The sequence below is a fragment of the Centropristis striata genome, chromosome 8, assembly GCF_030273125.1.
Source record: "Centropristis striata isolate RG_2023a ecotype Rhode Island chromosome 8, C.striata_1.0, whole genome shotgun sequence".
In the NCBI taxonomy this organism is placed as follows: domain Eukaryota; kingdom Metazoa; phylum Chordata; class Actinopteri; order Perciformes; family Serranidae; genus Centropristis; species Centropristis striata.
Genome location: NC_081524.1, coordinates 33,602,731 through 33,621,150, shown reverse-complemented (window position 1 = coordinate 33,621,150; position 18,420 = coordinate 33,602,731). Strand labels below are relative to the sequence as shown.

Below are 18,420 nucleotides of genomic sequence, written 5' to 3'. Positions count from 1 at the left end.
TATTACAATCATCACAAGAAAGGTAGGTCTTGGGTTGCATACATAATATAATAGAGAAAGCAAGTTCTGCAAAGTGAGATTTACTTTTATTCTGTATTCTTATTTAAAATATGATATTTTAAGGGGCATTTTTGCCTTTATTGGACAGTTTGACTGGAGAAGCAGACAGGACACGGAGGGGGAGTGGGGTGTTATGACTCCCCAGCTGAAAATCAACCTGTAATGTGGTCATTATATGGCATGCACCAGAACCAATCCGCTACCAAGGTGCCTCCACCTTTTATTTTTAATTTAAAACAAAAGCTTGCTCATGCTCATTCAATGTGGGAAAAATAACTTACATGAGACACAAAAGGGACTGCACATAAAAAGTGATACAATGGTAAAGGCTTTTTCAGACTTTAAAGAAATATGCACTTTCGCATTGACTGCAGTGTTTGTCAGTTTCTGTCTAAGTAACCTTGATAGAGTGGTACGTTCCTATTGAGTTAAAGAAAACAAGGATTTTTGTTCAGGATTCTTTTTTGTTGCATTGTACAACTAATCAAGTCATTCACAGAGAGAAGGTCAATAGTCGACGTTCTACTGTGGGTGGTGAGGAGGCGTACAGGCCATGGTGACAGAGAATTGGGGGCATGACCTCAGTGAACTTGTACAAATATACTTCCTTCTATTGTATGACTGTGTTGGACTATCCCTTCCGGTTTTCATTAAAATACTTTGGTCCTCTGGTGTTGCTCCTAAAGTGAGCTTGTTGAACAGAACTGCCAACTCCCACTTAATCTTCAGTGATGCAAGCCACAAAGAGCTGCCCCCGTTTTTCCCTTGTGATTTCTAGGACTGCCGTTTGGATATGTTCCAAGTAGGATTGCTAAAAATATTCAAATTTTAGGAATTAACTGGCAAAATTTGTGTAAGCAATTATTGGGTCGTAGGTGGGCAGTTTTGAAGGATTCTAGGATTATCAGAATCTGTATTTTTATCTCTTACTGTTACTGTTTTGCAAAAACTTTAACTGGACTTGTGAACATTAAGTCTGGAACTGTCTTTGTTCACTGTCTGTCCATTAATGTATCAATCCTTCCACATTTCCAGAGATAGATACAGAAATTTATTACGGACATATATATAAAAACATACCTGAGTAACATAGCAGAAATGGCTTGAGCTAATGGGATTTAACTGTTGCCATACATTTGTTTTGTAATATTTACATATTTAGAAAGAAATACTGATTCTGAAACAGATACTATCAAAGCTGCAACTAGCATTTTCCTTTTGTTCTCTTTTGAAGGTGTCCTGGTTCTAGTCCAATTTCTGATACTGCAGTAGTTTCAGGTGATTGACCCAGTCAAGGGACTTAGACATGTCAGCAAATAGTACCCCATTCACTCTGGGATGTCTGGCATCAGTGACTGTGAGCCCAGCATGAAGTGCATATAAAGGTGCAGAACACAATGTGAAATTTATGTAAAACTGCATCCCCTGCAAAATGAAACAGCACTGGATAAATACACTCTCAGCAAGTCAAACAAATATTGTATGTAAAGGTCCAATACCCCATTGTAATAAACTCTGATCTGTTACAGAAGCTACAGAAGTGTAGCACTACAGCATGGCCAGAAGAAGATATTTTTGGTCAGGTAGTGCAGTATTATCAACAAGAAATGACACAGTTAACTGTGTAACACAGTTATAGTACATGTTTTGTGAGGTATAGATTGCAGCCATTAACATTAATAACCTATATAACAGCCCAGGATGACTGATTACTCATGTGTGATAATGGGGCTCTTTGTCTGGACTGCTTGGCCTCAGCAACTTGTGTTGCTCTTCTTGAGTAATATGTGATATTTTTAGCAAGGACACACATCAATTTTGCCTGAAGTAGAGCATTGCTGGTATTGGCCTCTCGGGTGCAGAAAATTGGTGGAAAAAAAAAAAAAACTAAGTAAAGAAATACAATGGTAAGAAGAGAAATTGGAAAAACACACATAATAAATATATGGGATTAGGTGTGATTTGCTAACATCATGGTATATTGTAGTGTATTTTTGTAACTGAACTTATCTAATAGATCTATTACATACACAGGCAATGATACAGTGTTCGGTGCTTCAGTTTATTCACAGCATAATTCACAACAGCACTACTTTGTAAGACCAATTTTCCAAATGAACTAGGCTGGGTTTCCCCAAAGCATTTCAGCAATAAGATATGTCCTAAATTGCAATGGAAGAAGCTAATATGATCTTACTGTTATTGCTTTTCAATAGCCTCATCAACAAAAGAAAAATGCACTTGAGAGTGAAACATAATAAGACAAAGGCACTTGTGGTCTGCTTTCAGTCAATAATACAGACATAATAACAAACTCTGTCTTATGAATCACATCTGAGTGACAAGGGTAATGGTGCTAGTGTATACGACCGTGAAAATAGATCATGTGTGTCCAAAGTATTTTTCTATTTGATTTTTCAAAGACGACCACAGCATGCATAATAATGTTTGGAAAAAAGGGAAAATTCACCCTTCCTTGAGAGTCGAAGATTATACCTGTTTTCTCACAGTACAATTTTTCAGTCTGTACATTTGAAGACAACCTTCCCTCCACACATTTGCCCCCTTAAACTCGGAGAGACTGACTAGGGGCAGTAAAGTGCAAGAACACATTTGGATAGAAACACAGCGAACAACAGTGAACTCTGATGTTCACACAAATCCCAAAATTGCACTGAACTCTGCTATGTAGTTGCAATGTTTGTTTAAATTTACAATTTACAGCACACAGTATTATAAGATGCATTGATTAGGATGTACAGCTAACTTTGTCCTGAAGTCTTTTATTTCACCCCAGAGCCATTCTCTAACCTCCCACACAAAAAGACTTTGCAAATAAGCAGGATTTAAAACTAATGCTCAACCTGAAGTAACTGTGGGACATCTGTAAGAATGAGTGGTAACATTTGATTTACAATACAGTGTTGGCCTTGGTCTTCTTCTTAAATGAGAAAGGTTTAAAATTCTGTAATTCTGTATTTGAAGTTTTATTAAAAAAATATGAACTGGAAAAAAAATATCTGCTTTGTTCAAAGAACTCAAGCTCATACGGTAAAGTTGTTACGATAAAGTTGGTGACCTTAATCCACCTGTGAATCATCCTCAACAGTTTGATCTAGACACATAGTTTCAGAGACTTAGGAAAAGTGTTACAGGAAAACCAGAAGAATTTCAATTTCATTTGAAGCACCAAATAATTGACTTTTGTGTCCTTTTATACCATTCCCTTTGTTGGCATGTCCAATTTAAAATCAATTACATATTTTTAAGTCCTATAAAAAGTACCAAGAAAAAGCTATTGTGCATTCATAACTCCTTCAGTTTTCCAGCATGCAGGCAATAGTAGCAACCTCTCACCTTCATAGAATATCTTGAAGCCACTGTTTGATCGACTGTTATCGGTGGTGAAAAGCAGATACAGAAAGTTGCTGCTACTGAACAGGAACTGAGGGACCTGGGTTCCATTAAACGAGCCAATCAGAGGAGAGAGAAGGTTGGGACCATCGTGCACTTCCAGGAAGTCATAACTGAGCTCAGTTTGAAACCTTAAATGAAAAGAGCGCAGAGAGAGGGAGTTGCAGAGTAGACAATTATTTGTATTCAAAGCAATGCTTCTGCTTTGACAGATGAGACAGTTTGAAGCCATTTAGTCTGTTGTGTCCACAGAGAAAACATTCTTATTTTGAGGAGATAAATGAGAAGAAATAGCTTTCACAGCAAGTATTCCAATTATTGAAATAGTTTAAGATCAATGTGTTACTTGGAAACCTGACATAGAATGGAAATGTGGTCACCCTTATGTCTCTACAACATCAAACATGTGATACACTTCCCTATGTATTTAATGCAAAGGGCTTAAAAAAGAAGCTGCATAAGCTAGGCAAAGGAAAACGTTGTCTCTTTTAAAATGAAAAGGGGCAAAAATATTTGGGTGTATTTCACAGAAAAAAAAAATCATAGAGAAGTTAGCTCTTTGTTTCTTTACAAAGGAGTGTGTCAGCGACAGTGTGTCTGAGAAAGTGTTGATTATAAAATATAAACATTTTATGGTTTCGCTCCTTAATGGTAAGAAATAAAGATCTTACAGCAAGACTATTTTTTTTCTTTTTACTGCAGCTCTCTAAGGAAGTGAGCGGGAGCCAGTAAGCGAAATAAAGAATTACTCGAGGCTTTCAACATTTTTGGAAACTAGGTCCAGGACTATTTTCCACCTCCTCTGACTTTCTATTTGTAACTCAGAGGCTTCCAGGGCGAGGGGTAAGCCTTCTGTGTTTGTGCACACGTACATACATTGATATGTTTTGTGTCTGTATATATGTGCAGGTTCATGTGTTGATACACATGCACAAGGTATTGTGTGTTGTCTCAGTTCTTATCTGTGCACACTTGTGTACTTGTGTGTGAATGTATGTGTGTGTATCTTTCCCCGGATGAGTTGTTGCAGTACTGTCATACAGACCTGTCAAAGCTGATCTTGATGGAGCTTCCCGGCTCAGCCTCAATGACCCACTCACAACTCAGGGAGTCTTTGTAGTAGCCCGGCCACCCGGGGGAAAGGATGACACCAGACGGCCCTGAGTAGTGGCCCCCGCAAGGAGCTGGAGGAACAGAGAGGAACAGAGAGGATGAAGAAGGGTGGGAGGGATAGGGAGAATAAAGATATAAATTAAAGGCATAAATAGATCGAAGAGCAGAGAGGAGGAGAAGAATGGAGAAGAGGAGAATAGGCTGAGAGAAGTTGTGTTTTAAAGATACTCAGTAATCGTTTTGTACCCACATAAAAAAACACTGAAAGAAAATAAATATAGGATGAGTCACCAAAGGGCTGTAGTTACACAAATACCTGAAAATGAAAAGAAAATGTTGCTCAGTTTGGATGAACTGTGTGTTCCACATAACCCACACACATTTTTCAGATCCTCTGTGTTCTATCTTTCTTCTTCCTAACTCAATAGTTGACACATCTGTCCACCAACCACATAATTATTAGCGATTCCATTTCAGTACCTTCACATTTGGGAATGAGCCCGCTCCACATCCCCTTGCCTTCCTCCAGATGGCATGTGATGGTGTCAGCCCCCTGCGTCTTGATGAAGCCCTCCTCACAAACCACCGAGATGGAGCTACCCAGTTGGAAACTGTCCCCAAAGCGCCTGGCATTCAACGGTATGCCAGGGTCAGGGCACTCATTACGCCCAAAAGCTTGTAATGAGAAGAAAGAGAACAAGATCTTGTGACAAACGCTCTTGTGTGAATGAGAAATAGGGTCTTTGAGGAGTCGGGAGATAAGGGAAATGGATGTAGCTGTCTGTACGAGAGAAAAAAAGCCTAACAGAGGTCTGCTCTGTACACCTGAGGGTGACAATAGCCTGTCTGTAGAGCTTGTTGTGCCTTAGCCAGCAGGAAAAGAATTACGATAGTGCTGTATTAGGCAATGAAGGACAAGAGTTAGGAACTATATGCACTATCCTAAATGCTGTGTTTTGTTTGTTTAGGCACTTTAGCTTCACTTAGGAATGCAATGTAGTAGCATTTATCCTTAAAGCTTAAGCATTCATTTTTAAAAGGACAAGAGTATGTTTGTGACTTAGAACATGCACATTCTCATAAATTACTGGTACTGCTGAACATCATCCCGTCCTTTATTATTAATAAGATATAAGATGTTTGTTCGCACTGTACTCTACATTATTCTTGTTTTGTTTGTTTGTTTTCTGGTTTTTAAAGGTGTACAAATTTAAGAGCTCAGTCAGCCTGAAGATTCACACTAATCATTACGAAAACAATGGTTCATTCCTAACCATGAAAAGAAAATGGTGGATGCAACTATTAGTTTATAAATGCTGAATGATTAAATGGTCCCTTACTGCTATAGGTGATGTTGAACCCTCGGCCAGACATAGAGTGATCAGCCTGGAACTCCAGTTGCAGTACGTTGCTGTTGGACGTCAGGTGGGAAGGAACCTCGGCCCCTGAAAAGCGTCCTAGTATTGTGGCTCCTGTCTGGTCCCCATCTTTGATTGTGAGGAAGTCATAGGGAGGCTCCAGGTCAAAGTCGTTGAAAGCCAGGTGGATTCTGGAGCCAGGCTCCGAGATAATCAGCCACACACAGTTGAGGTTGTTTCCATAGCCCTCTGGGTAGTCAGGAGACAGCACCGTCCCCATGGGAGCCGTGAAGTTGGAGAAACAGGGGACTGTGTGATAAAGAGGATGGATTATATTAGTAATGATGTAAAAACTTAAAAGTCCCAGGCGAGCCAATTTGTTTTGCAGCTACTCTTACTGGTCAAAAGACAATGTACACTGTGGATTCTGCCATGGTAGGACAAGGCACAAAGATCAGTATAGACCACTGTCAGTAATGTATAACTAGCTCAGCAATCAGGAGACAGTACTGCTCCCATGGGTGCTGAGCAATTGGAGACGCATGAAACTGGGATGGTTCAGAGGAGTAAGTGTACAAAGATACAGACATACAGTAATATAGGTGCACAGGAATACTGCAGAATGTCCCCATGGGGTAAAAGACTAGATTTTTGCTCTGGATATGGGTTAGGTATGATAAAACTCACAGGAGGGGTTTAGATTGTCGTGAGAAAGGACAATGTACAGTATAATGCAGGCTTCCTTTCTCCTGTGTATTTATATAGCCTAACAGTGGGAACCCTACTTTCCTTTTTCACATCCACCCCACATAACAAGGCCACCATATCCTATCAATTTCCCATTTTATGTTATGTATATTGCTGTTTACACACAATGCACTGCATGGTCATTTAACAACAATGTAATTAATCCTCCAACAGCTTAGTGTCATTGTGAACTTTCCAAACGCATAAGTAATTGCTTCATTTGCTATTAGGAAAAAAAAGCATGTATTGGACTCACATATGCAGATGGGGATATTAGCCGACCACTGATTGTTGTTCTGGCATGTTATCATCCTCTCCCCGATGAGCTCGAATCCAAACTGGCACTCAAAGCGCAGAACATCTCCATTTAGAAACCCACTGCCCTCCTGGTAACCGTACAGAGGTGTACCAGGGTCACCACAACTCTCTTTGTCAATCTCTGTGGGTGAGGGGGGGAGAGAGAGGGGGGAGGGGGGATGGGAGAAAGGGGGCAAAGTATAGGATTAAGTTGAGCCAAGTACTTTGAGGTACTTTTTCTCCTTACCATTATCTATAAAGGTCCAGGTGAAGAGTCTGAGAGCCTGGTTAAGTTTTTTTTTTTTTTTTAAAGGAGATAGAGAAGCGAGGGGGAGACAGGCAGACGCGCAGATAGAAGGACAGAAAGGCAGACAGGAAAATGGACTTCTTGCTTTGCTGAACAAGCCAGTCACAGACATGAATACAGACAGTGAGTGATGGTATCAGTCCTAAAGTCTATGTACCTTTGTAGTTGATCTTGAAGCCAATTGAGCCTACACTCTCATCAGACTGAAGATGAAGCCACATCTGATGGGACATACTGACAATCAGGTCTGGGACAAAGCTCCCAGTCAGCCTGCAGAAAAAAGTCACTATTGTTACAAAACCCAATTCAAGCATCATCTCATCACACTAAGTTATATTCAAATATATTTAAACAAGATGACAATGTACTGTAAACTATATACACTGTTGCATAATGGTAATTTTAGGGCATTGCAAAATTTGCTTCAACAAAGAAATTGTTTATTTAAATGGTGCAGTCATTAAATTCATTCAAAGTTTCTCTGCATTCCGTGGCTTCACAACAGCATCTAAACAAATGTAGATGTAGCCAGCTCTGCAAAATATTAACTGCATGAGCAATATCATGGTACTATATATACCCAATGAAGTATTTCACGTGGTACTTACACTTGTATTATTGTTTTAGAATCACCTACTTCCCCTCCATCTCCAATTGTGAGTGAATCATACCCAATTTCTAGGTCGAACTCCTCAAAGTTGATCTGAATAACCTGTAAAGAAACAAAATATAAGACACTTTTATTATCTGTTCTATGACAAGTGTTAAACATGCAGAACAGCAGTGCTTAGAGATGGTTTGTGTACATACTGCATGTTGACATGTTAAACAATTTGTGTGCCAGCAATGTTTTATAGATTTTTATAAATACAAGCAAATCTTGGAGTCTGAAAGCCCCACCATCTGCCACTGGACGCCATTCTGTTTACACCCAACTGTACCCAAGTGGTTCAAACTGACAGCTTTACCGCCCGACACATCCTGAGAGTTGATCGTATTCATTTATATAAACCAAAGCCTCTCAATGATGAGCAGTAACTCCAAATGATTCTCAAGTTTTATTACCAAATAACCTGCCATCTCATTTATATGAAATTCATAACATGGCTGCTCATTTCCATAACTTGCCTTTTGAGAGACTGTTTCTGGAGACAACTAACCAAAAGAGCCATGCCTATGTAGAGAAAGGCCTATGTAATGCCTTATACATTTTTGCAAGTAGACAGCAACATGTTTGATCGATGTTGTAAAAGCCCGAGACTTCCTCCTGTCTCATAATTCAGATAGCTGCATAATATAGCCTACAGTCTCCTACTTGTATGAATTATGCAGACTCTACCCCTAAAACTCAAATCAACCATGTCATCAAGAGAAATTGGAAGACAAACATAAAACTCCAATTACATCAAAATTGTGGCTGCTTATAGAAAGGGTCTTTGACAGATAGTGCAAGTCCATGTCATACACCCCCGCAAACAAAGGACACCACAAACAAACCTTCCAACCAATATGGAAACTGACAGCAGCATCTCTTCACATTACTTTCCAGCAGAAATCAAACACAAAAACCAATCATGGCAGACAAATTTAAGAGTCCAAATGTTTTAATTGCCTGTCTGCATTCGCCCTTGAGATATCTTTGTCAGCTGTCACTGGTCCTGATCTTTTTTTTCCTTAACAAATGTACATGACATAACAAAAGATGACATTTTCACTGATCAGACTGGCAACAACTGCTTACATTAATAATAAACATGTAAAATGAAGTCTAGCAGACAGGTCATATTATCTCAACCTACACTTTGCCGAAATGGATTAGTGATGAAAGAAAGGATGTTGTAATTGCATACTGACATGAGTGTCACATCTCTTAATGACAAACATATGACGGTTGCTTGATCATCCTTAACATCCCTTTCTCTGGCCATTGGGAGGACAATGCCTGCACAATATCCATGTATAACGGCCTCATTACAATGCACACATAAGCATAATTACCATAATAACACTAATGGAGTTTCAGTGCCAAGTCAATGGTGTGTCTGCCTGGGAGAGGGCACGGAAGCACAAAGCTATGGCACTTGCCAGACCTAGTGAGTTCAGAGTGAGCGTTAGTTGGCTAGTTGTTTATTAGCAGGATAGCGGGCAGTTGACACCCGTGTGTACTGTATAGGACTCCTCTGAATACCAATAGACAGGCAGATTTGATTTAGGAGAGCAGTAATGACCATTAGGAAAACAGCTTTGACCTCTTCACTTTGGGGACAAGCTGATGTCATTTAATCATTATTTCTCTCCATTTCTGTTACCAAGGATGAATGAAGCAAATCGCTCAACTGCCAATAGCCTGGACGAGTGACAACTGAAATGCAGTCCACTGCAGCTATGTACAATAATGAGGGACAGTGACAATGAACTAGAGTCAAAATACATGCATATTCTATGTAACCTTTTACCACCTTGGAAGCCCTTGGAAAGTAGATGCATGTATAAATATGAATCCAGGAAGGGAATGTCCGGACAAATACTCTACACCATAGGAAGGAGAGGGTTTTCTTCTTCTTCTGTTTAAAAAAGTAGGGGTTTACTCTCTGGGGGAGCCAGAATCAATATAGATTTGTGTTTATTATACAACTAATGAGAACCTTAGACGTATTTATGAAAAACATAAACGGGACATTACACTATATAATTATACTCAATACTTCCTTAAACTCTGTCTAGAATTTGGAAAAAAATAAAAGTAAATATTTAATTCTTATATATATCATATGTACAGTTCAAATATACTGTTCTAAGGTACAGGTTAGGGATGAGAATAATTAATCAATGATCGATTAATGGCCGTAAAGAATTTGGTCGATCATGTGGGATTTTTAATAGATCTGTCTATTTTTAATTTTAATTTTATCTCTGACGTATCAGTACTCACTGAACTGAAACGCGGCAGATCGTTCAGTGCTGCGGCCGTACGTCAATAAGCCAATGAGCTGGGAATCAAGTTGGATAAAGCTACAGTTTGCAAACTGAAAGTTGCTGTAACAATTATAAAACACAGAAATGCAAGAGTATTAATTTGAGCAAAACTAGCTGACTGTATCAAACCTTGCGAGCATGAATTACTAGGTTTAATTTTATCCAAAACTTATTTAAACACAAAACACACTTAAATATGCAAGATTACTATGACAACTAACCTCATACCTCTTCTGGGGCTAAAACATAAAACATTGAATTCCTTGATGTTGCCTTTATAATCTCACTTGAGTTAGTTTTACGATCGACAGGATCAAGTCTCTTTTTGTCCTTTCAAAGTAAAAGCATTCGTTATCAAAACAGGCTTTTCCATAGTACTGTTTATATCTTTTATTTTGCGCATTTATGCATGCAGTGATTAATTGATTAATTGATTGTTTACGTTATAGAAAATCAAGTTGGCAGGTTTCTTCCAAACGCCCATCCCTAGTACAGGTAGTGGTAGTCAAGCTAGTATAAAGCAATGGGATTGTAGGTCATGCTGGTAAACACAGAAAATGAAAAATAGAGTTTTAGTTCACTTAACAGCATTTATCAGGAAAAGCACTGTCTTTTAAATCGACCGACCAATTAATCGGTCTACCACTAATGTTCACCTCCACTGACAGTAACCATTATGCCTCAAATCTATATCTACAGTATCTGGTATGTTTATTTGCTTTATTTATACTGTTAAGCAGATGTGGACAGGAACAACACAAAACAGGAACAAAACAAAACAGAAGTTGATATTGTTGTGTCCTTACATGACAATAGGAGCAGTGGATTTTTACTTGAATATTTCCAAGAGTATGAAGACCTCAAACTTAAAGATGACCCCTGACTCTATTGTACTACCTTGTTTGGATCGCTGGCTGTGATGATCCACACACACTGGGAGTTACTCTCATACTGGATAGGGAAGTTAGGAGATGTAAAAGTCCCAGAGGGTCCTTGTAGATTTGAGCCACATGTTTTCACTGCAAAATTATAAAGATAAACATTAAGACACATTAAGTTAAAAGAATATCCTTGATTAATCAAAAACATATGAATAAGAGAGGGTAAGATAAACCTTTATTTATAATATGCAGTATGCATTGTATAAATCTAAAACTCAGCCCTAGATCTGTTAAAAAACTCTCTCTCTCTCTCTCTCTCTCTCTCTCTCTCTCTCTCTCTATATATATATATATATATATATATATATATATATATATATTGTTTGCACAAGTAGAGAGAAGGTCTATTAGCTGCATTTCCATTAATCAAATTCCAAAAGGTGCTCCAGGTATTATGAAACATAGAAAAACAGGCAGAGCATTTTGGAATGGAAAAGTAGAGAGCTACAGCAGAGGCCCTCATACATAATTAACAAAAATGAACTTTCCTCTATCTGCATATATCCAGAGGCACTGCCTTAATCAAACTGTTTTATTAGCTCTTCAGAAGCCTCGCTCACCCTTGCAGACGGGTCTGTGGTCGCTCCAAGCAGCGAAGACTTCTGCTACGCGCTGGCAGGTAATCGTTTTGGAACCCTGCAGCACATGGTCTTCATCACAGGTAAATTGAGCAGTTGCTCCGATGCTGTGAAGATAACAAACACCATTAAAGCCTGAAAAAGCAATCTATTCTTCAAAAATGACTCCTGATTAAATATTCAATTCAGTATTTATTTTGTGTCATTCACTACAGGTTTACATTGCACTGTGCATTAATATCAAACATATGTGGACAGAAGAGTACATTTTAATTTTAATTTATTAAATAATTGTGCTCAGTTTTCATACTTACACTACATCTTTTTCAAGAAATGAAATATACTGTACAGCGTAATAGATAAGATTTAGGCAATATTTCTCAGCCCTAATGAGTGCTAGACATGAGGCAGACTAGACATTGCAAATCAGAGGCAATACAGTCCAGTGGAGAGTGATCTTAGACACAGAGGGTCTATGCGTTATTTACAGGTACAAAGAAACATGTAATCAGTCGTGCAGGGACCCGAGAGAGGATTTCACTGTGGCAGAGAGCTAAATCTCGGTGTCCAACTGGCTCATTTTTAAAGCTAGAGGAGGTTTCTAAAGCTGCATGACTTCACTATGTTGTATTCTGCACGCTGCAGAAGACAAAATGAAATCAGAGTCTGTTACATGTCTTAAAGTGTGTTGAAATGTATGTTTTCTCTCCTGAAAGCTGAATAGGTCTGATGCATAAAAAAAGTTAAATTATATTGCATAGTATTAGCAAGAAGATTATCCATGACTCTGGTAAATAGATTTTCCATGTGATAATAAAATAACAAGGTTTCAAAACTGATGCAGGTTTCCATAACAAGATTAAATCTAGGTTTATGTGCACACAGATTTTGTTGACTTAATAGAATGTGACAGTAATACTCGGAATACGCTGCATGTCATCACACTGGAATTGGATGTAGATCACGTCTTAGTAGTCTCGCTTTTTCATTTTCCTCTACGCAAATCTGAGCACCGTCACTTCAGCTGCTGAAGCACCAACTCACCTGAAGTCAGAGCCGATCCGTTTGCCATTCTCCGGCTCCCCTGGGTCAGGGCAGTAATTAGACACCTGTTTGATTCCTCCTTCATTCACTGAGAGAGAAAGAGAAGGACCAGGAAAGCTGTGAGAGAGATACTTTAATTGTCAAAGCTCCGTACTCCCAGAAAACACCAACTGCAGTGAAAAGCACTTGAATAGTAGATAACTCGGTCTGTTTGATCGTTTAGTAGTTATGCTTGGTAACAGAATTCGGTTCCAGGAATCATGTAGTTAGACGAATTGACCTCATCTTTCAATGTCAGAGACTTTCAACTGCCAGTTCTTTGGCAGCGCTGTTGTGAATACGCTGTTGTGTTTTGCGGTATCAGAGTGAGTGCCAAGGGTAAATGCACCTCTCTTACCTGAGCTAGACAAAATAGAGCGAAATATATCTGGGCCCAACAGGGACTAAGAGGATTAAATAACCTTCAACTATCAATTGCAGGAGCAACAATAATCACTCAGTGAGACTCCCCATACATAATAATAGTTTAAACACACTAGATAAAGCCCTGTAGATATGCTTTCATATAGAGTATAGCCTTGACTATGGTAGTAATGTCAAGAGGTGGCTTGGAAGCAGGAAAGTAGTTCAGCATTTTCCTGTGTTTTGACTTATAACAAGCTCGTCTTCCCTCACTTAATGATCTGTATCTGTAATGATCTGACTGATGTCATATTCATGAAATATGTAGAATCATAATTATCATTACGGTTTGTTGTAATATTTTCAATAAAACATCATCCCCCACATACACAAAGACCCTTCCATTTTAACACGAGAAACTCTATCGGCATGAATTTCTTTTCTTTGACTTCTTTTGGGAAGTTCATTAGCTTTGAAGTTAATTGTCGCGGGTTATAATACAGTTATGGGTTTAATTATATGCAATGAATCCACAAGCCATATGAAGCATCTCTTCATAGTCTTTTAAATGATATACAGTATTGTCTCATAGAAAAGATTACAGCCCTCTGCATTATTCATGTCTCCATGCAATGCCGAATCTATGACACACAAGGTAATAAAGATTACAACCTGTTATCATTGAAGTGTTTAGCACACTGTGGAGTTAGGGGGGAATTGTGTTGCAGATTTATGTTAATGACGGAGCTCCGCAAGCAATTAGAATGCATTCACTTTGGTCTGAAGTGTACACAAATCATCTGACAAGTGAGTGGTCACTCAACCTTGACTACTGCTGTGTGTGTAGATCACACAGTGCATGAACATAAGTCAATCTGATGTACTGCTTAAATAGTACAGAATGAGACAGAGGGGTTTTTTGGCCAACTGAAACGGATTAGATTTAGTATTTTGCTGCAAGATACATAACTAGGCCTGCTCTAGCTTTGTGTCAGGGCAGGAAGTCCGGGACAGCAGGGGAAATAGGTCATCGGAAAGAAAAAGAGACTGCACTTCTGCAAAATCTAGTACTGTAGCTTAATTCCTTCACCAAATGATGCAGCAAAAAAAGAGACAAGAAAGAAACAAAGACCCAGAACGCAAGCCCTACATAAACAAAAAATCCAAACAATGAAAACAGTTGCATAAGAAAAATAAAAGACTTACTCAAAGACAGTTTGTTAGTGTTGTCCTTTCCTGGTAATAATTTTACCCCTCTGGATTTAAGCTCTCCAGAGCTTTTCACTGGTCGAGAGCAATAGAAAGAGTTCATTAGATAAAAGAAGTTACAGTATTAGATGTGAGAAGATACAGTACAAGTGTTTCTTTCTCTGGATAATGCTCGGTCCTATGAAGAACATCAAAATGTAATTGCTACTGGTGTTCATCCTGTTTCAAAAGAAATGAGTCCAATGGCTCAGATGTAATCCTGAGAGTTTCCCTTACAATTCTATAAAATCTAAATTAGTTTCTCACGTTTGATTATTCATATAACTCAGACATATTAAACAGAGGATGGAAATTGATTGGTCAGAACAGATTTAATGGTTATAGCTTGTAGGGGGGAAATACTAGGCAGAATCAACGAGCAGCACAAGGACTGCAACGCTACATCGTAAGACAATCTAATTAAACACAGCGGGGGTCAGATTGCACACAAAAACCAGGTGATGCAAGCGTCTGTCACCACTTTAAAGTATCAACAAAATAGCCAAACACAATGAATGATGTATGAAGCAAAAACAAGGCTATTTGAATTTTAAAACATTGAGACAATGAATCTCCTCTGAACTGCACCATAGGTCAACTGGTTCATTCAACATGTTATAAATACAATTAGGACGTGAATTTATTTAGTCACCAGATAAGGACTGTTACATGCTCAACAGCACTCTGTGTAATAAAAACCCCTCAATGCCTGTTAAAGCTTAAAAAATATCTGCCCTTTACATCATAAATAACAAACGCATATAGAATTTGCTTTCCCACTCCACAACAATGCACTGCTATAGATGAGAAATGTGATTTTTCATGCAATTGATTTTATGTCTTCATTTACAGTGAGCTGCCACACATGAATGTTACTCAAGGTTTTTATAAAGCTGTTTATGGTAAGGTTGCAGGTTTCATATCTGGCTTGGAGCCAGGCTTTAAGCCTTTATGGTGTAGTATGCAGCACATACCGTGGCTTTAAAGTCATGCCGGAGAAGAATGTCAGGGTAATGGATTATTGAGCTGCAAGAGCTGAGTTTTTATAAGGGGAAAGTATATACAGTATTTATCTTTCAAATTTTTGATTAACTAGGCTCTTTGAAGTCAATGGTTTGAAGCAGAAAGAGCCTTCATGCCCTCTACAGAGGGGGTATTAATCAAACTGTTTAATATTCAGTTAACAAAGATCAAAAACATGTTTTGTAATTACAGCGTGTTTTTCTTACGATGATCCCTTTTCGTTCAAGTAGGGGGCCCTCTATTACGATGTGCAAATGAAGCAATCATGTCTTACCTTGATACTGAGCCCTGAAGCCTTTGTGGCGGTGGTTGCTCTCTGTCACAAAATGCAGCCGTAGCCAGTTTTTGTTGCTGATGATGGGCGCAGGAATATTCATTCCAGTTATCCTGAGTGTTAAGAGTCACAAATAAAAGAAAACACATGTCATTTATTTCAACTTTAATTCAACTACATATCGTTCTTGTCACTAGCATCCTTGTGTCGCTATAATCACCTTGAGAAAAAAAAAGGGAAAAACAGGTAATTGAGCAAAATGAGAAAAAAGAAACCATGAATGAAAACCTTGGAGAAAATTATGAAGACTTCACAAGCATTAGAGGTAATTCATCCTTTTCTTCAGAATGTAATTGCTGGATAGGAAATTGTGCCCTTTGTATGCATTTCTTTAATTCTCCACAGCATTCATTGAGACTTTGTGTCTACTGTACATTTGAGTAAGATATTGATATGCTGACAACAAAATGATCATCCAGTCTGACCATATAAGTTGTGGCCAGTGTGACTACACCTGACACATACAGTACAGGCCAAAAGTTTGGACACACCTTCTCATTCAATGTTTTTCCTTTATTTTCATGACTATTGACATTGTAGATTCATCAAAACTATTAATGAACACATGTGGAATTATGTACTTAACAAAAAAGTGTGAAATAACTGAAAACATGTCTTATATTCTAGTAAGCAAAGGGTGGCTACTTTGAGGAATCTAAAATACAAGACATGTTTTCAGTTATTTCACACTTTTCTTGTTAAGTACATAATTCCATATGTGTTTATTCATAGTTTTGATGCCTTCAGTGAGAATCTACAATGTAAATAGTCATGAAAATAAAGAAAAACGAATGAATGAGATGGGTGTGTCCAAACTTTTGGCCTGTACTGTATGTTTCATCTGTATGACACGTTGACTATGTGTGTACAATGTTTAGCAACCTGCAATGTCCAAGCATAGCTGGCAGGGGTGCCATGACAACCATATATAAGTTTCTAGTCTCTGTCACAATTCATTCGTCTTCTGTAAGCATGCCAGAGATGAGTTCGACGTCTGATGGAATAAATGCACATTGAACAAACACTTCTCCACTTGTTCTCTTTCTCAATCAAAACACAAAATGCATACTATCATTATCAAAATGAAGACCAGTCTTAAAACCACCTGTGCATATGAAAACACAATTAGTAACACTGACATAAAAGGTATGTTTCACCAACTGTATACACAGAAATGTGGGCGGCTGTTTTCGCTAAACCTTGCCTTTGTGACTGAAGTCAGTATGTATTCTGACTCTCCGTCTGTCTCTTTCTGTCTTACTGTCTGTATTGGCGTTTTAGATCAGAAGTTTTATTCAGCATGTGGCCGCAGAATCAGGGACCCTCTATAATTGTAGAGATTTACAGCTGCCCGGGGCCTTCTTATTTGTCTGGCTGACCAGCTCTGGCTTTTTTTCTCTTGCCTTGCAATCCCTGCACCGCGCCCTGTCGTACCACAGTCAATAGCACACAATGCCATTGTAGTTATCAAACAGAGGCTTGGGACAGGCTAAAAAAAGAGCTTGGTGCAGTTGAGCCCTGTGTTCCCAAATTGGCTCAGTGGATGAAAAACAATGTGTTAACTTGTTATTTTGTCTGTGTGTATGTGCCAACAGCCGTGCATGTCTGTTTTATTGTGTGTGTAAAGGTGTGTGTAGTCGTGTTTAAGGTTTGTTTTTCGATGTAATTTCTTTGGCATTTACTGCAGAGGCACCAGAGGGGCAGGCAGACAAAATCAAAATGAGAGAAATGGAAGTGGCAGTGAGAATGGAAGAGAGCGAGAAGGAAAAACAAAGTGAGAGAGTGACTTTTTTCCATGGTGACCATTGCAGATATGAAAAATACATTAGTAAGTCTACTTGACATTTGATTTCTCTTTATTTTGATTACACCACTGGTTCCTGTTTTTTTAAATTGTACATGTATTACTTCAGAGAGAAACATGAAACAACATCTGTTGGAGAGATTACAGGCTGTTGCATGTTTTATTTTTAATTGATCGGAAAATTTAATGAGATTTTTAAATACTGATATTTATAATACAAATTATCTATCACAAGGGGAGATGATGGCAGTTCCTGGAGAAGAGTTAAAAGGTAATTGATTTCTACACAAAAGTTGACCTTTTCTCTCATTGCCTCATTGATAAAATGCTAATGACACCACTATACGGGCAGAATGAAAAACAGCAGCCTTCAGGTTGCTGGACTGTTTGGAAGAAACTGCCTCCATGTTTTCCGTAGTTAAAGCTGCAAATTATCACAAGATTTCGGCTAGAAGACTAAAAGAAAATGGATAGTGACAATAAAGCTGTACCCATCCAGAAGTTGCATGGATGCTCCAGGCAGAAGAGGAGCGATGTTACAAATTTAAGACCAGCAGAGGTAAATATACTGTTACCACCAAGGCAAAGTATGGCAAGGAAGTGAAACATGATCTGCCATCAACAGTAAATAAAGGCTTAATGACACCTTACAGAGGACTAACCCCAATGGGAACATTTGTATCTACGTGCAGTAAAGCGTTCTATTAATTTATACAGTTTGCATGCAAAACAAAATCTTCCTGCTACATTAAGCAATGTGAATGCCCAAATGAA

The 18,420-nt window shown here is 38.5% G+C and overlaps 1 protein-coding gene across 1 annotated transcript in view; it reads right to left on the bottom strand.

Moving 5' to 3' along the window:
• Positions 1 to 18,420, bottom strand: part of LOC131975889 (CUB and sushi domain-containing protein 3-like) — a 231,777-nt gene that overhangs the window by 147,792 nt on the left and 65,565 nt on the right. Inside the window, exons 6-17 of the mRNA XM_059338703.1 lie at positions 15,783 to 15,895; positions 14,444 to 14,521; positions 12,836 to 12,923; positions 11,774 to 11,898; positions 11,170 to 11,291; positions 7,905 to 8,008; positions 7,454 to 7,566; positions 6,949 to 7,131; positions 5,928 to 6,254; positions 5,068 to 5,262; positions 4,520 to 4,658; positions 3,418 to 3,605 (exon numbers count right to left, since the gene is read on the bottom strand). Coding sequence (XP_059194686.1) covers positions 3,418 to 3,605; positions 4,520 to 4,658; positions 5,068 to 5,262; positions 5,928 to 6,254; positions 6,949 to 7,131; positions 7,454 to 7,566; positions 7,905 to 8,008; positions 11,170 to 11,291; positions 11,774 to 11,898; positions 12,836 to 12,923; positions 14,444 to 14,521; positions 15,783 to 15,895 — 1,775 coding nt within the window. The remainder of the gene's footprint in view (positions 1 to 3,417; positions 3,606 to 4,519; positions 4,659 to 5,067; positions 5,263 to 5,927; positions 6,255 to 6,948; positions 7,132 to 7,453; positions 7,567 to 7,904; positions 8,009 to 11,169; positions 11,292 to 11,773; positions 11,899 to 12,835; positions 12,924 to 14,443; positions 14,522 to 15,782; positions 15,896 to 18,420) is intronic.